General features: G+C 38.9%; 1 protein-coding gene across 1 annotated transcript in view; it reads left to right on the top strand.

Annotated features, from left to right (window-relative positions):
- nbr1b (NBR1 autophagy cargo receptor b) overlaps positions 1 to 23063 on the top strand; it is a 31461-nt gene extending 8398 nt beyond the window's left edge. Inside the window, exons 8-23 of the mRNA XM_042504426.2 lie at positions 320 to 445; positions 1773 to 1979; positions 3098 to 3257; positions 4756 to 4839; positions 4979 to 5164; positions 6008 to 6124; positions 7178 to 7253; positions 9028 to 9138; positions 10156 to 10326; positions 11671 to 11943; positions 13085 to 13283; positions 13683 to 13928; positions 14043 to 14128; positions 14893 to 14971; positions 16129 to 16222; positions 16676 to 23063. Of these exons, the coding sequence (XP_042360360.1) occupies positions 320 to 445; positions 1773 to 1979; positions 3098 to 3257; positions 4756 to 4839; positions 4979 to 5164; positions 6008 to 6124; positions 7178 to 7253; positions 9028 to 9138; positions 10156 to 10326; positions 11671 to 11943; positions 13085 to 13283; positions 13683 to 13928; positions 14043 to 14128; positions 14893 to 14971; positions 16129 to 16222; positions 16676 to 16849 (2389 nt within the window). The 3' untranslated portion in view covers positions 16850 to 23063. The remainder of the gene's footprint in view (positions 1 to 319; positions 446 to 1772; positions 1980 to 3097; positions 3258 to 4755; positions 4840 to 4978; positions 5165 to 6007; positions 6125 to 7177; positions 7254 to 9027; positions 9139 to 10155; positions 10327 to 11670; positions 11944 to 13084; positions 13284 to 13682; positions 13929 to 14042; positions 14129 to 14892; positions 14972 to 16128; positions 16223 to 16675) is intronic.
- Positions 23064 to 23725: the final 662 nt, after the last annotated feature.

Genomic DNA, 23725 nt, shown 5'->3' with positions numbered 1-23725 from the left:
AGGTGGGGTGTCAACGCAACACAGAACAGACTTTTGTTTTTACCTCAAAAATGAAACTTAAAACTGTAAAAAGAGATTCAGGTTCTTTTAAGCTCAACAGTTTCACTTCAGCTGCTGTACTTTCTCTTTCATGAGTTTCATCCTCATATAAACTGAGTAAACAGTCCTCAGCGTGTCTCAGCGGACACTTTTGTGGACTCCTCTGAGGTGTTTGCTGCCTCATTTTAGTTGGAATTACCCTTTATCTCATCTCGCTCTTTCATTTTCCCTGTACCATCTCTACAACTCTCTTCTATTTCTTTTTTCTGTGTGTGGTCAGTGTGTGTACCTCCTGCACTCTGTGCGAGCCGTGCAGTTTCTCTCATGATCCCAGTCACAACCTGGTGAGAGCCCGGACCCCTCTGTCCATCCCAGAGCACGGATCACCTGCCCCGGACCACAGCAGGTAGAACGCCGCCGTCTCACAATGACTGCTAGACTGCTTCCATTTGTTATACTTTTAGATGTGTTAGATATTTTACAAAAGCCAGGGCAGTGTACTTTTTAACTTTTTATTTAATCTTTGCTTTGACACATTGGGCAAGAGTTTGGACAAACATAAGTCAAGTCATATTTATTAATATAGCACATTTCATACCATCTAGGTCAAATTCACACACAACAAACAGAATAAAATTGGGCGTGAATGCATGTTTAGAAACATACATGACTCCACAATAGATGGTAATATGTCCTCTTTCATCTAGTTGCAATAAATCTATATTATTTATACAGTCTATGACATAGACCGAATCACAATCATAACTGTTTATGTACTGTATGATTACTTCGGGGTAGAAAACCGCTGCGTCACATACATATAATCAAACAGTGCTGAACAAACTCTGCCCTCACTGATTAGATTTAAACCACCTTAAAAAAATCAATGTCAATTTAAGTGTACCTTATATTTGGAATATTTCCACTGCTTACCTTGCTGTCAGACAGCCTTTACTGACGGGGATATGAAGCTGTGATATAAAAAACACCATCTCTGTTGAGATTTCCTCATTTTAGTCTACTAAACGGAGGAGCTGCTGCTTTGGAAGCTAAAGAGGAGAAATATTCAAATATAGTGTACTCCTAAAATTATATTGATTTTTTATTATTATTATTTTTTTTAGATGGCTAATGTATGTTTTTCTGTGGTCCCGTCCACAGCAGAACATCGCTTAGCTGCCTTGTCGGTGTTGTGGGACTGTAATTTATTTATCAGAGGAGGTTTTTTTTGTTTATTTATCAGTCTCTGCTCTGGGCTTACATGTTTTAAAATGCATGACCCGTTTTGCAGCAGCCCTTCCACCCCAAAAATAACAAACAGTCCCCTAACCACAGAGGGAGGCCAGCACGGTGATAAGGAGCACAGAACACCGAGTCCAGTTAAAATCAAGTTTACATGATTGAAAAGCTCGACTTCCAATCAAATGATCTGAGTTTGTCAGTCTGCTTTCGAGAAAGTAGTCCAATTTCAACGTGTTTACATGTATTTTAACAGTCCATTTTTAGTCAAAATAATTATAATAATAAAAAGATACAAATAATTTAACTTTTAACTATCATGTCAAAATACTGAATGTTATGTGCCTGAAAGTGCAACGGATAGATTTCTGTCCTGTGCTGTCTGTCTGTACTTGACTGTACTTGGACATTTTATTGCAGGGACGACATAGTGATGGCACATTTAATGTTTTCATGGAGCCACTGTGGGAATGGCACACTGGTGTGTCTTTCAGGTTCTACAGGCGAGGCGATCGCAGCTTCCGGAAGGCGGAGAAGCAGCGTCTGAAAGCGGAGAAGCGCCTGCTGAAGGCCGAGGTCAAAGAGATCCGCAAACAGCTGAGGATGGAGAGGCGGGGCATACAGTGGAGCTCCTCCCACAGAGAGGGAAGCTCCTCCCCTGTGCTCCTGCAGCCGCGAGCCACCCAGCACAACAGCCCCGAGTAGGTTACCGAAAAAACACTGTCTAAAATTCAGCACACACCAGAGAGAGAGAAGACCTTTTCTTAGGTCTCAGTAAATGAGGAAAATGAGTCGCTGATGGTAATGATGCACGATACTATGGGCATGTCATCTGTATTGACAGAGACTTGCTTTAAAATGAAAAATCGCATATCGGCCAACATGCTGATTTCTGCTGATATCACACACAGATATATAAATTTTTTTTTTTTACCAATACAGTGAACCTGTAACAGACATCAAACTTAAGTTAAAATATTTTTCTTATTTTGCACAATAAATGAATATTACCATAAAACTTCAAATAAAAGCCTAGTCCTAATTATTTGCCCAGTATTTTTTACTAGTCGACTTTGGCAAGATGTTTTGACAAATAAAGGCCTGTCTCAATTTAGAGGCTCGGTCTGGTTGTCATGCAGTATATATATAAAACCAGGTTGTTGGCTACCAGCTGGAGTTAATGTTAGCTGCTTAGATCACACATACAAATATGTATACATGTTTACATTTTTGTCAGTATAGTCATGCTACACACATGGTTAGCTTGGTAAGATTCGCCACAATTTAATCATTAACTTCATTTTACTAAAACTGTGTAAGAAGACAGTATTACCGGCATAGTAAACAAGAAAGAGGCAAGAAAGAGACAATTTTTATAAAAAGCCAATGAAAAATGTCTACTGAACTGTATTCAAATGTATATATTTAAAATTGTTTTATAGAATTATTAGAATTTTCAAGCATTTCTTGCTTTTTATTTTTTATTTTTCTTTTCTTTTTTTTTTTTGCTTTACTCTGTTTTTTTTTCTTTGTTTGTTTTTTTCAAATTTTCAGGTAGTTGTTTTACACTTTTCACAGACCTCCTTGGTCATTTCTTCTTTTTTTGGTCATATTTTTGAATAAAATAAAGCCAGTTTGCCCAGGTCTCAAAGGTCTCATATTGTGCATCCTTAACTGAAACATGTAGGTCAGGGATATTTTGTGTTTGTGATCTAATGTGGTCTGAACGTTGGTGAGAACATTTTGAAGAACTATTGATGCAGAACAAAAGAACAGAAAGACTTTAATTTTATTTATTTATTTATTTATTTTTGCCCAGGCGCCCAAAGCGTCCCTGTCCCCTGGTGGTTCCAGCCATGACGGCTGCATTTCTGGACGAGAACCTTCCTGATGGAACCCGACTGCGCCCTGGGACCAAGTTTATCAAGTACTGGAAGATGAGGAACACTGGAACAATCTGCTGGAGTGCTGATACTAAGGTAAAGACCTCTACTCATTTCTCACGAGGTCAGCTAAATCAAGCGTTGATGCTCTTTGGAGCTCAAGTTTGTTCAGCAGATTCCATCAAAGTGTGCCAGGTGGATTACAAAATATCTGGTCCCACTGGAGGAAAACAAATGTAGTGTTTGAAATGGAAATGGTTCATCCTCTGGGGAAAAATAATTTAATAAAAAATGAGCCAGTAGCTACTGTATAAAGCTGAAATACATTGTCATTACGATTTCTTTATGCATAACTTCTTTATTTTTTTTAAAATTAATGAATTAACTTCTTAACTTTTTTTTACATTTACAAGCAAATGCTGTTGTTATGCTTTTAAAAAAAATAATTTTGAGTGTTGTTGAGTTTGGGTGTTATAAATTGATGTTTATGGGGTGTTTTTTTTTAAATAATATAACAATAACAATATTTTTCTGTATAGGGTACTTTCACTTTACGTACTTTAATGTCTGTTACTTAAGTACCATTTTTAGTCAGGACTTTTACTTAAGATTATGTTCACAGTGAGCTAGTAGTACTTTTACTTCTTCTACCACTGCAAATCTGGAACAAGGGAATGGCAATTTATACAAAGATAGACCCTGCCCATGATTTGACACAGCAGACTGAAGTGTGTGTGTGTGTGTGTGTGTGTGTGTGTGTGTGTGTGCGTGTGCGTGCGTGTGCGTGTGTGTGTTTGTAATTCCTGGTGGTAATTCTCTGTATCCCGGGGGTCACCTTTCACATTACACAGGGTCATCTGACCCCTTGGTCATGTTAAGTTATTGATTGGTTAAGTTTTAATAAACCAACTTATTTCTGCTGTCACTTGAATAATAGAAGCTACACAGTACATGCCTGTAGTCCAGGGGTAGGCAACGTGAGGCTCTAGTGCCGCATGTGGCTCTTTTGCCCCTCTCCAGTGGCTCCTGTGTCTCTGACTAAAAATTATATGGAAATGAATTGCAATTATTTTTTAAAAATTTTCATTCAATTTTTGCAAAAATTGCAAAAATATGTAGCCTCTACACAGAATATGAAAATGTATTTCATTAACTAAAATATGCATCATATTTTTGCCAAATTTCAAAAATGGTGGGCGGTCTTGGATCAAAAAGACCTGACTAGCTATGGATTCCAAATCTAAGATAGCAGAAGTCTCAGAGGAAAATGGAGAAGTTATTAGTGCATAGAGATAATAATAATAGTGCATGGATAGATCTTTTAATTTTTACCACCAACACTGCAAAGTTAATGTAACAAAAAATAATAAATAGTAGTAAAACATATTAAGGAATGCTCATGTAGACCCATTAATAATATTGATAGGCTAGTTTGACTATATGTGTTGTGTTACCTGCAGCTCCAGACAGATTTTTTTTTTGTTTTGGGCCAGAAATGGCTCTTTTGATAGTAAAGGTTGCCGACCCCTGCTGTAGTCAATTCAACCATTGTTGGTATGTGAGCTTTACATTTTGCCTTGTTTGCCTCCTGCAGCTGAAGTTCATGTGGGGGAACCTGGCGGTGGGATCTGGGGACCGCTGGAGAGAAGTGTCTGTTCCTTTTCTGCAGCCGGGACAGGTGAGAGGGACATTTTGACTTCGCTTACCTTTGCAAAATTCTCTTGCATTGTCATCCCTCTTTTCTCTGTCCTTTGCACTATTGCACAGTAAATCTTTGTTGAAACCTTGATGAGCCACAGATTACTTTGTGTGTCCAGGTCGGTATAGTGAGTGTGGCGCTGTGCGCTCCCACCGTGGAGGGCTCCTACACCTCCCACTGGCGTCTGGCCCACGCTGGAGAGCAGTTTGGACCCAGGGTGTGGTGCAGCATCGTGGTGGATCCTCTGGCCCCGGCACCCATGATGGCTGATGGGATCCTGGTGTCGCCCTGTGTCACACCGCAGGTACAACGACTGAGTGTAGGGACAAAGACAGTGTCAATGATGACTGTGTGATTAGACCTATAAATACACACACATAGACACATACCGTACACATGGGTGTGTACAACATCTCACCAGTGTCAGAATGTTACCAAGTACATTAACTCAAGTTCTGTACTTAGGTATGATTTTAAGGTACTTGTACTTTATTTGAGTATCATATTTACTTTATGCTTTTACACCACTGCATTTCAGATGGCAATATTGTACTTTTTACGTCATTTCATTTATCTGACAGCTTTAGTTACTTTAAAAATGTTTGCATTAGATTTTTGATTTGATTTAGACTTTTGCATAAAAAAATGAAAAAAAAGAGGTTTATGAATTACAATTTTTTTATAAATTAAATTACCAAAGAGTTTACACAAGTACAGTGGCAACAATTCAGCAGTTAATCAGTAAGTTGTTTCACAGAAAATGAATTGCCAACTATTTTGATTAAAATTTAAGTCTTTAAAATAATTGAGTTTTGGGGTGTTGTTGTCATTTTTTTTTTAAATAATTTTTATTTTTTTATTTTTTCTTCCTCTAATTTTTTTGAGTTTTGGGGTGTTTTTTCTTTTTTGTAATAATGTTGAGTTTATGTATGTTCTTTTTTTGTTTCGTATTGATTTGTTTTTTCTGCATCAGGTACTTTTACTTTTTATTCTTTAAGCACATTTTTTCTGAAGTACCCTTTTCAATGCAGGGCTTCTACTTGTAACAGTATTTTCACAGGGTGATGTTAGTACTTTAGTTGACCAGAGGATCTGAATACTTCTTCTACCACTGCATCTAACTGAAGAGCTTTGCCTGTGTCTGCAGGGTAAGAACCCGGTGGCAAAGGATGGAAAAACCTGTGCAGCTTCCAGGGAGCAACCGTTAATGTCAGTGGACCAAGAGGAGTACTACATCCCCTCTGTGGACCTGCTCACTGCTCAGGTAACATCGTCTGCACTCGTTACTCTGCTGTGCACTTTGCACAGAGGCTTGCATCCATAACAGGCACACGTCTTTTTATCACAGTAAAAAAATAAATATTTTTTTGTTTTCTTGGCATATGTTGTTAAATGTGTGCCCAATATGACAATATGACGTGATCTCAAAAGGTTTAAAAGCAATTTTTCCTTCAATCTCGACTTTAACTCTTTGAAGTTATCACCCAAAAACTAGCAACAGAAAAAAACATATTCTTTGCATTTATTTTGTCCTTGCAGCTATAATAACAAAAATTTTTTTTTTCTTTTTTTTTTTAACCTGCCTTATAGTTTTTTAAATATAGAGCTCATCCTAAGAGTTGAGATGGTGGTGCATGGTAAGAGAAAATATTACAAATCATTTACTGTTATAATGTTTGGAATATGTTAGTATACCAATATATATCCATTTGTGACCATGGAAGTAGAATTATAATATTAGTTCCACATGTATTTATCATTGCAGTACTTTTAAAACATCTCAGAAATGTTGAAAAAAATCATACTGATATAATTTCATAAAGTTTGGAAACTGACAGGAGACAAATCAAAACGAAAAAGCTGAGGCTGAGATATCCTGATTTTCCATCCCTAATTGGGTCAAACCCCAAAACAGTATTTAACAGTATTAAGATGGACGATATGTCTGCACTTCCTCCAACTTTACAAAAAATAAAGCCAAAATATAACACTTGAACAAACATCAAGATAACTGGAACTACCTGTAATGACAGAAACCATCTTTGGGAAAAATGTATTTGGCGTGTACTTTAAGTTTTTAGTTTGGCATATGTCCCATTCACTAACATGGAGGGGCGGGCTTTATGACCTATGCTGCAGACAAACACCACGGGGCAATCCAGATGTTGTGGCCACACTTTTTGAGAGCTGTCATGTCATCCATCTATTTTTATACAGTCTTTGGTCAGACCTCCCCCCAAAAGCACTTCCTCCTACATTCCCCATAATGCAGCTGTAAAGCATTTTAATTAGCTGTCTGTTGTTGTCAATCTCTCAGGACCTTCTGTCTTTTGAGCTGCTGGACATCAACATTGTCCAAGAGCTGGAGAGCGTCCCAAACAACACCCCTGCAGGTAAGAAGACTTCTTGTGGTTCCCACTTGTTGGTGATTGGTTAAGGCAGTGGTTCCCAGCTGGTGGGTTGCGAGTCAAAGGACAAGTGACTCTCGGACATGTCAAGTTTGTAAAAAAAACCCTTTAATTTGTTTTTCTGACACAGGGCTTTTATTTTGAAGTGCGTTTTCTCAGCTGCTATTTTATTTCCCTGTTCTCGGAAACATGCTGTTTATTGCAGTGTTTTTATGTGCAGTGCAGTTTGTTTACAAAATTTTTGCAATATATTTTATATCATTTTGTTCTCCCACTGAGCAATTTAACGTTGAAAAGACAATTAATAAATGTCTATCAGACGTCTGTTTGTCTTTGGACATTTAGATTTTAGACATACAAGATTAAAAAGTTTACTATTTACTAAGTTTACTATTGTAGATGATGAGTCTAAGCCTAGATGGAGAGTAAACAGAGTCTGTGTATATGCAAAAACATTCATAATGTAAACATTGGGGTATGCAGTACTTTTGTTAAACATTTACAGGTTTTTCAAAGTATTTTTAATATATATAATGCTTATTTTAAAATATGGTGTAGCCAGTAAATCCCGGTCTATAACAGGAGCAGATAATGCTGCATTCATGTGAAATTGGAAGGTTGTAGTTTGAGTTGGGAAGTCTTTCTTCTGACTTGGTTTGTTCATGTGCTAAAACATGGAAGCCACAAAGAAGACAGGTGTATTTTAATGCTAAGAGCAATTAAACAAGAGGTTCATCGCTGTTTCCAATTTATTCATATTTTTATATATATATATATATATATATATATATATATATATATCTATATATATATATATATATATATATATATATATATATATAGAGAGAGAGAGAGAGAGCGAGAGAGAGAGAGAGAGAGAGAGAGAGAGAGAAACAGAGATTTTTTAATATTTTATTATTATTATTTTATTATTAATATTATTTAAGTAAATTAATCAAAACGTTTTTTACCATTGACCAAAACATTCACCGAATATTGACGTTTGTCTGCCATGTTTATGCTTTTATGATGTCAAGTCGGCAACTCGTGTTATAAAATAATGTTGTTATTAATTATAGCATACTCTCCTGACATGCTCTGGAGTTCAAAGTTTGCTTGCTTGCTACAGCTGATAGATGCATGTTCTAAAATGTGCAACTACTAAAAGTAAATGACTGCTACTAGAAACAAAATAACCAAATATATCATTTTTCCCTGTCAATTGTTGACCCTGTTTTCATGCTTTCTGACATTTCTGCTGCTCACACAAATGTCACAATTTGGCAGCTCAGGTATCAATGAAATTTACAAATTTCCCACTCGTAATTACAACTTTGGAGGGCCATTCATGTGCTCGTAACTCATAAATTGGATATTTCCGAGGACCACACAAAGACAGCATAAATCCTGGTTTGTGACGGAGCTAAAGCTTGGAGACAATGTTTAAATGGCGTCTATCGCTCAGTGGGAAAACTTTTAATGAAATAAAATTAAATATGTCATAATTTATCTTCTGTATGGACCTTGAACTAATGACTAAGGACAAAGTCTGGACCTGTTGGGAACCACTGGATTAAGGGACACTGAGAGCTTGTGTTCAACAGCTGATCCTGATACTGACACAACAGTTGATACTTTTTTTTACATTTTGGTACTGTTCTATAATTAAAAAAAAAAACAAAACGCTGCATCAGTGTGACGTGTCAGTAACTGACTGATGAACAGACTGAAGTTCAGCCTCTGACGTCTCATTATCTAGACATGACCCCGTGCATGTCCCCTCTGCCTCAAGACGGACACCTACAGGACAAGAGCAGTCCCTCTTTGGGTCTCATCCAGGAAGAGACTGAAGTCATCAATAGCATCATGGGTAAATTAGTTTTCTCTTCATGTTTTTAAGGTTCTCAGTGGAGTTTTGCTGATAGTTTGGCAAATGAAGAAAATTCCTGATGGAGCTAAAGTTCACTGAGTGATGTGAGGCATCATGGGTCATCATCAGGGTTTGTCCAGACAGGGGCAAGTCAAATTCAAAGACTTAAAGCACCTCAAGCACCATGTATGAACCCTGCTTATATGGTCAACTCTTTCCTTTCAAAGTCCAAAGCAATAGCCTCGAAGCCCTGCTTTATTCTTATAAACAGGCCACCGGCAACTTAACAAGTAATTGCCCCAAAATTAGTAAGAAAAGTTAAAAGGTTAAAGAGGAAATGAAATTTCGTGGAAATTAGCTAAAAAAAAGTATAAACCCCCAAAAACCCCAACAAAATGACTTCAAGAAAATGCTTAATTTCTTTTTTCTTTTCTCTCTAACATTATCTTAAATATGTAATTAAGAGTTTTCAGTACCCCCCCCCCCTTTAAAATTATTTGTAATACCCCCACCAACACCAAGCTTATTTTCAGATATATTCTTTGTCACTACTTTACTATATATTTTTATTTTATTAGTAGTATTTTTATTATTATTATTATTATTATTATTAGTAGTAGTAGTAGTAGTAGTGATAGTAGTAGTAGTAGTAGTAGTGATAGTAGTAGTAGTAGTAGTAGTGATAGTAGTATAGTTTACTGGACATTTTGTCCTTTTTTATAAATGTATTATTAACTTAGAATAATTTAAACTTAAAATTTGTGGGACATTTCTAACGAGGTTGGCTAGTACCTTTCTAGCCATGTTTCCAAAAGAAATCAAACCAATTTGTTCACGTTTCAAAGGTTTAAATATATGTGAAAGAAGTCTTAACGCAGCACAAGAAAACTGATGTCGTTTCAGGTTTCAAAGGATTTATTCACACATGAAAAGAAACTGATAAATCTGATGCTGATAAATGAGCTCCTACGTCTGTGTGACAGATCTAACGTTTGTCCACCTGTTCCTGGTCCTCAGATGTCCCTCATGGGGCGGGGTCTGGAGCTGAGGGGGGCGGAGTCCCGGCTCAGGAGGAAGGGGAGGATGACATCAGCGGGACTCAGTTTGTTTGTGAGACTGTGATTCGCTCCATGACCCTGGAGGAGGCGCCGGACCACGCTCCTCTAAGAGGGTCCCGCCCAGGGACAGGTAATGGTCAGCGGGGGTTCAGGACAAATCAGTCTTTTCGCGCCTGTGATGGTCTGCTTTGGTCCTGTGATGTAAATGTTATAACCTGCCCATGTTTTTGGAAATGATCTGCGTTCATTCATAGACATGTGTTTATAGAGATGTATTTAGGCTTTACTGTTGTCAGAACGACAGCTGGTGCATTCCAAGAAAGGTCAATCAAAAGCTCATGAAAAATATGTTGGACTGTAGATGGTAGGCAACTTTGTTGCTCTCTGACGTTTTTCATGATTTTAACATATAACCATAGGTACAATTTTTTTGCTTTTGCCTCTTGTGATAAATCCAAGTTCTAGCTACTGTTGAATGTTAGTTTGCGTGCAGTACTTTGGGCTGTGTTAGATCACACACTTGCTCACGTGTCTTTAAAAGTTGCCTTTTGCTTGCTTATTAAAATATTCTCCCAAAGATTAAAGCTGGTACTAATCAGTTTTGAGACAATCAGTTAAAAACCTGTGTATAAGCTACCAACAGGTTCCCATGCCAAGTCATCACATATTGCCACTTTGTAGTGGACTTCCACATCTACATAGTACACTCTAGGCATCCTCATGCATCTGCTGTTGACATTCTGGGATGCTGCAACTGTGACGTCAACAAAAGCACATGGTGGGATGATGCTGTAAATGGTTGTTAAGGCAAAAGATACATTCTGCTACATATGTTCAGGTTTAGGGTAAGGAGGCACATGGTAAGGTTTGGAAAAACTGGACATACCACCAAAACACATCATAGTAAAATCACGATGCCTACAATAAACTAGATATAACACCTGCTGCAATCAAGATGCACTTACAGTTTACATCCATCTCTGTGAAAACATGGATGCTTCACACAAAGATGTTCTATACAATCAACACGTTTTCAAGGCGGTTCTTAAGGGTTCTTAAGCTAAGGCCAAAAACCTGTTGTATGAGTTCACTATGACCTTTGCCCTTTGCCACCAGATTCTGATCAGTTTATTCTTGAGTATATGTTTGTGCCAAATTTAAGGGAACTCCCACTATGCCATCCTCTGATATTGTGTTCATGAAAATGAGGCAGACGCAAGGTCACCTTAACCATTGACCTATGACTGCCAAAATCTTATCGGCTGCTCCCTGGGTATCCCTAATTCCCTAAAGATGTTCTTTAGATATTGCTTTCACAAGAATGAGACGAATGCAAGGTGACCAGGACCTTGACCTTTGACCGCCAAGATACATGGGATCTTTATTTGATCAGCTGTAGCATATGAGAGTTTGTGTTTGCATGAGACTGTAAGAGAAAAGTATGACAGTCCAGTGTCTTTCGTTTTGTCCTCAGTGGTGCGTCCGGCTGCTCAGGGCGGCTCCTCCTCCTCCTCCTCCTGTGTGAAGAGTAAAACAGTGAAGCCAGAGGAGAGCCCAGACAGCAGCCCCAGCACCTCCAAGAACCCCCTGAAACCGCCGGCTACGCTGAAGGCCTCCCTCCCTCCCCCGCTCAAAGCCTCCCTGCCTGCTCCGCTGTCTGTGGCCCCGACCTCAGGACCCGGCCCCAGCTCAGCACCCACCCCGCTCCTTGCTCCGCCCAGGTCCTCCACGCTGCAGGAGCACACAGGTAATAATAATAATAGCAAACTTTATTTGTATAGCACAGTTCATACAAGAAACGCAGCCTAACGTGTCTTCTGACAAAAAAGGTGTCACCTGAAAACAGAAGGGCCAAGTGTATTATGCCTCCTTACACCAAACGACTGTTAGTGAGTTTTACCTCAGTTGGTGCGCGATCTGTCGTTTGGTGTAAGGTGGTCATAAAACTCGGTCCGAGCTGTATCAAGTCTATCTTTTTCTCAGGTTACAAGAAAATCAAACATTTAATATTATCATAAGTTTTTGGTCTTTTGTCATGCAAATACCAAAGTTCAGCTATGTGAACAATGTCAACAACCAGAGGTGGAGAAAGAATTCACTTCACTTCACAAATAAAAGTACCCAATTCAGGAAAAAAAGAAACACCTCAAATAAATCAAAACCATTCATGAAACAAATGACTTAATTTATGTTAAAACAGTTGCCAAAGCACTAATTCAGGAAAATAAAATGAAGACCCCAAAAAATCAAAACTTAAAAAAAGAAAATGTTTATTAAAATAGTTGCCAAAGTATCCATTTCAGGGGGATAAAAACACTCAAAAGCCTCAACACTAAAAGAAAAATACTTAAATGTTTATCATAATAGTCGCCAAATTATTTTCTGTTAATCAGCCAACTGAGCAAATGAGGAGGACTTCAGCAGGACTTGTATAAACTGTTTAGTAACTTAATTTATAATAAAATGTCATATTTTAGTAACTCTTTTTGTACTATTTTATGCAAAACTCTTAATTTGTATAGTTACTAAACTGTCAGAGAAAGTATACAAAGTAGTACCTGAAATTTAAATTTTTTACTTTCTCTAGCACTAAACAAGACACAAAATACTATTTTATGTAGTTCACTGTGACTAAAAATATGGGATTTGTTCCATGTTGATGTATTGATAGTATTAGTCTGAAGTTCTTTTCATTTCAGAATCAATAAAAGAGGGAGATGTATATAGAGTACTTAAAACGTAGAAAAGAACTTTGACTTGAATTTGGCCATCTCAGAGAGTTTTAAAAGTTTTAGAAATCGCAGAGAAGCAGAATTTTGCAGCTCTGATGGTAAATATGTCCTGTATCATCTGTGAAAACTCACCAGCTTTTGTTAATGGCATCACAGTTGAAGGTGAGGAGTCCCACATGGAGAGTATGTGTGTGAAGGAGAGAGAGAAAGGTGCACAGGATGAAAAGGAGAAAGAGGGTGAGGAGAAGAGAGAAAGGACCAGGAGTCGCTCCTCCTCCACCTCCTCAGAGGATTATATCATCATCCTCCCTGACTGCTTTGACACCAGTCGGCCTCTGGGGGAGTCCATGTACAGGTATGTGTGTGGTGGTTCGCCAGTAACAGCACCTGTTCTCGTGAAGTTTCACTTTAAACTGGTGGTGGAATGTAACTAAGTACATTTACTCAAGTACTGGACTTGGGTACTTCAACTTTTCATACTTTAACTACATTTTCTTGATTATAGTTACATACTTTTACTTAAGTACCGTTTTTAATGCAGGACCTTTACTTGTAACTTGAGTATACTAAATACTTGAGTATTTTCACCATGTGGTATTAGTACTTTAAATACTTCTTCCACCACTGCTTTAGACTGGGGGAATCTGCAGTCATGTAAATATGTGGTGCCTGCAAAAATGCATATATGAGCAGTAAACAGGCAATAAAAAATTGTCATATTCCCTTTTACACACCGTTCTTTGCCCCATTGCAGCTCTGCTCTGTCCCAGCCCGGTGACATCCCAGCCAAGACCCCCACAGACCCAGACACACCATCTCTGGACCACCCGACCAGCTCCATCCCAGACGGCGAGCTGGCGGATGAAGCCACAGCAGCTCCAGGGGCGGGGATGTCAGGCGCCAGCAGCGCCAATGACATGCTTTGTACGTCTCAGACGCTGGACGATGAGCCGCTAACACCTGAAGTGGTGGCCCCACCTACAGCCATCGTCCCACCCAGGTCAGTATGAAAGGCGGGGGTACAAATACAGCAGCTCGGACATACTGCACATTATAGAGGTATTATACACTGGTTGTACAAACTTGTAAAGGTTTTGCTCTTGCTGTCGTGCAGTCCAGGGAGCAGTGCAGAAACAGACGCTGACCCAGCTGCTGCTGTAGAAGGAGCAGACGGCTCTGAACTGTACCAGACTGACAATGGTAAGCACATCTCTGTATTTCTGCCAGTGAAATAACAAGACTAACCCCTAATTTCCACCAGATCTGTTCGGGTCCGGCTCTGATCTGCCACGGCAGACAGAGAAAATAGATTACACTCTAGTCTATGTGTTATTTTTCCACTGACTCCACTGCGTTGCTAATCGACAGGAGGCTTGCGGATCAGATACGCAAGGCTTCTATTTTTGCCGGATGCCGGAGCACTTTGCATGACTTTAGCTGAATTAAGCACAGAGCAGACAGGAAGTCAGACAGCGACACAACATTTAAACATCCGGTTAATTTTTAGAATAAAACACTCCATGTTTACATCTGATCGTATTTCACAACATCAACAAAACATCACAATGAGCGGATCCAGGCCTGGAGTCAACAGGTCAGAGGTTTTCAGAGGTCACTACAGACAGCAAGGACGAGGAGAATTGTGGAGGTGGAAAACAACAAAATAATCCTTTTTATAAGTGTGGAATACCATATCAACAGTGAATTCCTCGGTCTTGTCACTCCAGCTGATCGGCAATTATGTACTGTGCTGCACTCAAACCGCAACTGGTGGGAGTTGACAGATGAGGGAGCACGGAGCAAAACTGCAGTTGAGCCGTAACGCAACGCACATGCAAGAAGGTGGAAATCCAGGGTTAGGGCCCTTTCAAACCTTCCTCACTTGGCCTGGACTTTTGAACTTCTTAGTTTTATCCAAGCCAAAATGTTTTCACTTATCACTTCATCTTGTGTTTCTCCCACAGCCTCTGGTCCTGAACAAACTCCAACAGATGATACCGAAGCTACTGAGGACACAGAGGAAGACAACACTGACGACCCGAGGTCTCACACACATACCCTCATACTCATAGGCACCAACTTAGGGGGGCATTGCCCCAAAGTTAAAGATGGGGTAATATTTGGGAGCCTAATACAGTGTTGTAGGCAGTAGCATAGCCATAAATATTCATGTAGGTGGGCCTGTGGGATATAATGTTTGCAAGAACCAAAGCACAAAGTCATCTGCAGATTAACCTAAATAGGTCTCATTTAAGCAATACTACATGACAGCTGGCGGATTTCCATTAACCCTCAAATTGCACAAATTGAAATTGTGAATACAAAATACGCATATTTGGAAAATAGGCGCAAGAATGTTTTTTGCTCGCATGAGGTGATATTTCAGGTGATTTGAAAAGCCATACTTTGCAAAACTGCAAAGGAAACACTTTTTTTGCTCTCATAGCTCATATGATGTAACACCGGGTGGCGGTAAAGCGACTTCATGGATGCCAACTGCCATTAAACCAAAAGAAGAAGAAAAAGTACAACAAATTCACATGACACTCCACAAAACAAGGCTCAGTATGTGTGGACAGAGGAGAAGACGGAGATCCTCTTAACTCTCATACAAGACAAAGAAATTGCAGCAATATTATATTGGCTTTATTGGGTGGCTGCAATAGTACCTGGTAATGTTTTGACCATCCATCACCATGGTTACTAAAATGTTATCCCAATAGGAAAGTCACGCAACATCACAAGAGAAGTCACATTATATCAGTCAATGGAAACGCAGTCATCTTGCAATTGTGTTTCATCAAAATTTTGAAAATATCGCTTAAATTTTGCACAAATCTGTAATGAAAACCCATCTAGTGATGCTATTAGGACCCCCGCACTGAATGAATACTGCACATATAAACTCAGTCATGCACACGGGGCAGTAGTAGTTCTTTTACTTATGAAAAGGATTTGAATACTTCTTCCACCATTTTTTGTTTAATGGAAAAAGGGCTTCAGTTAGTAAGCTCATTACCACTGTTGCCAGTGTGACAATATTTTATGCAGATGTTTCAAAGTATTTACTGTGAAGACAAAAGTGAACATTTGTTTTTGTTTTTTGTTTTTTAAAATCTTAAGTTGTGTTATGTAATATAAATAGTAGTCAGTCACACATTGCATTGTTTGGAAGTAACCTGTTCATTGTCCCTCCTCAGGCACCCAGGCATCACCAGCGGCCTGGTGAAAGGAGCTCTGTCAGTAGCTGCTTCTGCCTACAAAGCTCTGTTCACTGGACAGGGCCCCACACAGGTCAGCAAGCACCTTATATCTTGCAATTATATGTCATACATCATGTTGTTAAGAAGGTCACAGTTATTTTCAATTACTAAAACAGGAGTGTCTTCAGATTTGGCACAAACATCCACTTGGATTCAAGAAAGAGCTGATAAGAATCTAGTGGTCGAAGGTGAAGGTCATGGTGACCTCATAAAACATGTTTCAGACCATACCTCAAGAACCTTGGGTGCCCACCTTGAAACTGTGATTGTAGAGATCTTCTGTGCTGCTGGGGGGGGCACTCTTTGTATACAGAGTATATCTCTGAATACTGCTCCATGCTACGATCAGGGAGGTGCTGTACATGGCAGGGGTTTAGTTGAATGGTCAGTTGTTAACTTGATCGGGTCACATGTTGTCAGGACACTTGTTTTGGTACTATCTGTAGCAGATTTCATGTACTGATTAGGTCTTGTCTCTACGCAGCCTCCAGTGGACGCGTCCACCCAGGACACCATGATGGCTGTCCTGGTGGAGATGGGTTTCGGGGACCGGCCGCTCAACCAGAGGCTGTTGAAGAAGTACAACTACAACCTGCTAGATGTGGTCAATGAGCTTGTTCAGATGACTGACAATGACTGGTACTCAACACGCTACTGACCACAGAAAGAGGGCAAACAGAGCAGGAAAAGGAGAGAAGGAAAGACTGGGAGAGAGGGATTCATTTCTGCTCATCTACCTTTTTGCCTTCCTTCTTCTGCCCATTTCTCGTCTGATTGGTCCAGTTTGATGGAGATCAATTATCTCTATGACCATATAAGGAGACATTCCAGCAAACTCTCTGGGCTCAAACACCTGCTGACTGTAGTATTACTTTGAGCTTAGGTCTTGATAGTGGCAGGGCAGCTGCTCTGCATAGGAACTAAAGAGAGATAAAGAAAAATACGCATTCTTAAAGTCTTAAAGGAGCTATGTGTAGCATTTAGCATTACCTAAAATTAAGACCACATATCCCATAAGCCCCACTGCAACCTGCTCCATTTTTAAAAGAAAGGAAAAGTATAAAAGCTGTCAGTAACAGCTAACGTGTTTTATTGTGACACAGTATGCTAACGTGAAGTTGTGTTACCTTACCAGGTACAAACAGTTCCACTTTTATGCTAAAGTAAAAAAAAATTGACAGTTAATGTAACATGCAACGTAGCGGCTAGCAGAGACAAGTATACCCACATAAAAAAAATTATAGTTATGATTTGTTAGCATTGAAATGCTACACATAGCACGTTCCTGCTTTGCCCTTTTACCCAATAAAGTACAAAGCAGCAAGATAATATCACACATCTGCACTAAGAACCACAGCAGGAAGATCCGCATCACAGATCATTTTGCTACAATACATGCATTCACATGCTAGTTAGTCACAGATTGAAAATTCATATCAAAGTTATGGTGTGCTATTGCCATACAGCTCTGATATACTTCCTTTTTACTGCGTGCTTGTGTGAGCATGATGGTTCCTTTGGACCGTGTGTTGTGTACGTTCTCAAAAATGATCATGATACATTCCAGACGAGGTCGCTAAGCTAAAGAATTTAATGGATGTGAAAGAGAACTAGATACAGCGTCGGAGGCAGGGCCTTGTTCGTTTCTATAGAAGTTGCTCAGTAGTGCATGAAGCAAAGAAAGTTCGATTTCACGGGGGATAAAGTTAGCTCAAATCATTTGGCCCAAAACAAGCGCACGAGAGACTTCTGAAAGCAGAGTTGGTTACTTCCAGTTTTGCCTTTTGCTCACTTGAATGGGGCCAGAAATATTCCAGTGTGCGACTCTTCTAGACTTACCAACTAGATCAAATCCCGATTGTGTAATGAGTCATTTTGCTAAGTTTGTGATGCCCAAAAATAAATCCCCTAATACAAAGACCTTTCTTTCCCAATATAAGTCATGATTTGGCCACTATGTCCAACTGGCTTTGAAGTCCAACGCACTTCCCAGGGGCCTGAATAGAGCTTGTTGCCATTTTTCTCTACCATGAACTCAATAATCAACAATAGAGCGTCACCATGTAAAGTTGTAAAGAAGATTTTTCAGTGTAGGACAATGGTGATTTGGCCTATGATGATGTAGACCTCATCTGCCAAATCACCTTTGGCATCAAATAGCCATGGTCTGGGTAGCAGATCTCTAGACCCAGTTTATACAGAGTTTGGACCATTTCTTACGTCAAACTTTGGACTCTGGTTGGGTTTGGTTAATGTAAAATATGCCAGTTTACTGAAGTCCTGTTTGTCATACAGTAGATATGTAAGACACAGACAGCAGCAATTTGCATTAGTTTGGCAAGGTAAAGTTTGATTCTTGGCTTTGGTCAAGTTTGGCACTAGCATGTGGGTTCTTTTTGGTCTTGACTTCAAGAGCTTGTTTAGACCTGGCATTAGCATGTGTTCCAGAACACCAGACACAACTGGACAGTTCACACTTGTTACTATCATGCATCCACAGCTGACCACTTGTGTATTGTGTTAGTACAGCTAGAGAAATCACTGTCATCAGACTCCAACAATGTCCTTCAGTAGGGTAAAACGATGGACAGTCAAACTGCATCCAACTCAGCCGTCATGTCCGGTAACAATGATGTAGTCCTTGTTGGGGACGCTAATGTGTTGTGTTTCCTAGAACAAAGGCATGACCCACCCTAGCCTGCCTTACCCTGCATCAGCATGGCTTACCCTGACATTCTTACCCTAACCAATCCCACTCCTCTTGCCTATACTTAACCAACCCAACCAAAGAAGGCAACTAGTACTAGCCAATCAGAAGGAAGGTAGGGCAGGTCATGCCTTTGCTATCTTAGTAAAAGCAAATTCAAAATGGGGACGCATCAGATGCATTATCATTTACACAAATGTTCCAGACCACCTGGAACCACCAGACCAAATGGTTTGAGTGATCTGACCAAGATGCCTCTTGGTGGTTTTTTATACTTGTATTTAGTTTTGTCCACTTGCGGCCAGATCACCCAAGACCAGGTGCAATACCAGGTGTAAAAGGGTAACTGATGCAAGTATGATCCAGGTTCACGTCTCAGCTTTATGCCTGTGAGATACTACTAAATGACCCCCCTGAAGGTATACTTTAAAAACATCCAGGGTAGGGTTGAAGGAGATGATGATATACACCAAAAGTCCATGTATTTTCTAGAGAGAACCATTTTGTAATGCCTAGTGTTGTGCAAGGGTTATTGTTTTTTTAGAAATGTCATTGGAAAGTTAACTAACTCATGACATATGTCAATATTGTGAAAAAGGATTACATATACCCCTAATCTCTAGTACTCCACACAGGCAAGTATGTGATCAATGCTTCCGTATTTGCATTGGAGCCATTTGTTTATGCATTCATTTAGGTTTAAAAAAAAGCAAGTATATCATGATCTTAAGGCTTGGTACAAAGTGATTAGTAGTGCTCATTTAGGTTCAAGTACTGTAGAGTATGGCTGCATTCTTCTTATTGTGATTATTTTATAACTTATGTCCATATCACTGGAGCATATTAAGGTTTTCCATCACCCTTCTCACTGTACTGTATGTGTAATCTACTGAGGATGACTACTAAAAGACAACATTCAAACACATTTGGAGATAGTGTTTGCACTTAACAGGGAACATACGCTTTTTTTCCAAATATTGAATCACCCCTCTTAATCACATTCCCTCGAACTGTTTGTTGCTTTTGCTGGTTCTTAGAATAATGACCCTCTTTGTTCCCTGAACCTCTCAGTAGGACAAAAGGTCTCAGTAGGCTTCAAAGAAACTATGTCATACAACTTGTACTCCAAACTAGTTTAAAGTTGCACTTATTTTAGGGTGGGGCTGTTTGAATGACAGACTGTATGCGAGGCGTTGAGTCAGATCCACCCTTTTGTCCAAATATGGTCTCTTCTGGCTCCAAAAAAACAATATGGCGATGGCCAAAATGCTTAACTCAAGCCCACGGTAGCTATGTCTGTTATTTATACATTCTACGTTTTTAACATGGGGGGTCTATGGGAATGGACTCGCTTTTGGGGCCAGCCCCAATTGGCTGTACAAGGAACTGCTGTTTTTTGCACTTTGCATTGGCTTGATATATTAGCCCCCAGAGGTCTTGCTTGGTCCAAACCAAATGAACATAACTACAGTTGTGCAAGCAACCTCAAATGATGTAATAAACTCTTCCTTTGAAGCATACTGAGGTTAAAAATATTTTAAAAATGTTTACTGTATTTCTTATTACACTATGGGAGACTCAGATCTTTACAAATCAGACAGAAAGACAAACAGTTGCTGAAAGTGACTATATTAGGTCACATCAGAGGGATATGAGTATGTACAGTTACAGTAAGGTCATTCCAAACTTAAACTGGAAACAAACAGTGTGTAATGTGAAAATGTGTTTGTTTTTTTCCCTTCACAGATGTATGAATATATACAGAAGCTCCCAGTGGGAAGCAGTGACTATCAGTTCATTAGTTTAAGTTAAGACTGTTTAAGGTGCTTTTTGCTTTGAATGCTTGAAGACTGTTTGGTGATGATGTTGTATTTTTAGGCTTATTGTGTGGTGGCTGAATTTGCTCTGCTGTATGTGTGTGCTAGTGTTTTTTCTTTGAACAGAAAAAAATGTTACCAGATTTATTGAAGAATGTCTTTGTTTTGGCCAGCGAGTGCACTCAGAGGATTTGGGGTTGGATTTGAAGACATGATTAATTTAAACAGCACTTGTTGTAGTATTATGATTCATATTATGTATATGTAATACATAAATCAGTGGTCCTAAAAACCTTTAGTGTAGATGCGAGAAATCTTTTGCTTTTTAGCCGGGTCTTTAACAATCCATAGACACAAACTCTACAATGAACTTAACCCTTTAAGACTTGGGTTAATATCAGTTTTCTCGTGCTGCATACAGACGCCTTTCACAAGCATTTAAATCATTAAATCCCGAGCAAATTGGTCTAGAAACATAGGGAATCAAGCAATGAGCAACATGGCAAGAAATGTCCTGCAAATTGGAGAAAAATAGTAGATTAAGAAAACTGCGTTTTAAAAAATTCCAACAAACTATATTTAAAATTCTCATAATTGTATATTTAAAAATATTTAGATAATATATTTAGATAATATTTATTTCCTTTTTATTTTAAGTTGGTCTTTTTTTTTACTTTCCACCTTTTCTTGGTGGTGGTGGCTAAGTTCCAGGCGATTTTCTTGCTAATTTATGGTTCAGTTCTTCTTCAGTTGCTCATTGCCTTCTTCCTAAAATTTTGAAAAATATCAAGCCATTTCAAAGGGTTGAGAGGGATATTTGAAATTTGGGGAAATCTAAAATATTTTCTTGTCAGGAGTTAGATTAGAAAGGATACTGAATTGCCACCCAATTTATGATAAATTATGTATAAGAAATTACCACCTCACCATAATTGAAACACGTCTTGGCGATGAGTATTTAAAAAGGAAATATTAAAGGGACAGTTAAGATTTTCTGAAGTCGGGTTGTATGGAGTACTTATCTATAGTCTGTGTGTTACATGCTCCCAGTTTAAAAAAGCAGGCAGAAGTCCAACAGGGAAGCTAAGCAATGTATTATAAAATGTATTTCAGCCACCTAAAAAAAGTCTCACCCAAAAAAATCTGTCATTTTAAGTGTTCGCTATATTGTCAATAGTTTCACTGCATTACCTTTCAGTCAGGCAGCTTTATTTCAATGGGGAAGTTGTAACTAGCTTCATACTCTTGTCAGAGTCACCAGACTCCATTGAGAAAAGCAATAATTTATGTCGATGAACACTGAAGCTGCTGGTTTAATGCTGCCTCGATCAGTTAGTTAGTTTGTGTTATTGTGTGACTTTGGTTAATCCCAACTATCCTTGTAAACATCAAAGTCGCACAATAACGCAAACAAAATAACTGTTCAAAGCAGCAATTGACCAACAGCTCCTGTGTTCAGGGATGTAAAATTATTGTTTTTTTTAATGGAGTCACCATCTGACATTAAGGTAAAGCAATGAAAATACTCTGTGGTACTATATATATATATATATATATTTGTGTGTGTGTGTGTGTGTGTGTGTGTGTGTGTGTGTGTGTGTAAATGTATGTATGAATATGCATGTTACTGGCCCCTATCCACAGCAGTAGCACAGCATTACTTAGCTTCCATGTTGGCACAGCCTGCTTCGCTGAACTATGAGTGTGCCATTTAACAACTGTTTTTTGTAATTTACTGTCTATTGATATGTGCCCCATAGAACCCCACTTCAAAAAAAAAGTGAACTATACCTTTAAAGTGAAATGTACGATGAAGTTGAATTTGTTTTGTCACGTTTTTGTTGTTTCAGAGATGTCCCTTTGAGTTAATCTTTTGCTACATACAGTATATAAAGTTTCTGTGGTAAAATTGTATCCACCATAGTTTACACAAACTCCACATCATGTATCTGGGGTTTCTTGTACGTTTTTCATCATATGCACTCAACTAAATCTCGCCACAGTCCCTTTAAAAGACATCAAGTGTTCCCCATCTGTAATTAATGAAACCCTGTTGCACAATCCAAACTCCTAACGTGGTGAAGTGGAACCTGGCTGAAATGTGCATTTGGTGAAGGCGAAGAGTTTGACATACTGTGCCGTGTGTCCTTTTGCTTTAAATGAACATGTTTGTGTTCTATGAGGTGACAGCTAAGTGAAATATTTTCATATCGGGGTATGAATACAAGTGAAGTATTTATAGAGGAGGAGTAAAGCTGGATAGGTTGAGCTTTTTTTCTGTGTGGCACTTTATGAACATGGTTATGATGTACAAATCAATCTGTCTCCAATTAAAGTCATTACACTGATGAAGGGTTTTTGGCTCATTTTCCTTTTAAGTGACAGGAGACATACGACAGCCTGCTGAAGGACATGCATTTGTGACATGAGGAAGCACAGTGCCAATGAAACTAAATAAACTGTGTCACTTATGAGAACATCCATCTTTCCATACTTCACAACACTCAGTCCAGGAATCAGAAGACAATGTTAGCATTTTACATTTATACAGACCACAAATATGTTCCATCTCCATGTTTTGTACATAACATTTATAAAGTGATGTAGAGCGTGAATTCCTTCAAATTTGGCACAAACGTCCACTTGGACTCAAACATGAACTGGTTAGAATTTGGTGGTCAGACGTCAAAGGTCAAGGTGACTGGGCCCTTATAAAGCATGCTTTGGCCACAACTGTGGAATACATATGGTAATTATGCCAAAATTTCACACATACACATGGTTTGCAGAAATATAGGATGCCAACATTTTCTCTGGCAGTTGAGTTTAACACTTGATGTGCAATATTCAAGAAATATTTCTGATATGATAATAACTCAGTTTCCCCTAAGCTGCTATAAAAGTAAGAAAAGTATTTGGACACCCTTGTTTATATACTGTAATGTTCATTTGTTCTTGGGGGTTATTCTTGCTACGCCCCTGGGAGCACTGCCTTCATCCCACCACTATA

Source organism: Plectropomus leopardus, chromosome 18 (assembly GCF_026936395.1).
Source record: "Plectropomus leopardus strain MGB_pleo_1.0 chromosome 18, ASM2693639v1, whole genome shotgun sequence".
NCBI lineage: Eukaryota > Metazoa > Chordata > Actinopteri > Perciformes > Serranidae > Plectropomus > Plectropomus leopardus.
This window is presented reverse-complemented; position numbering and strand designations above follow the sequence as displayed.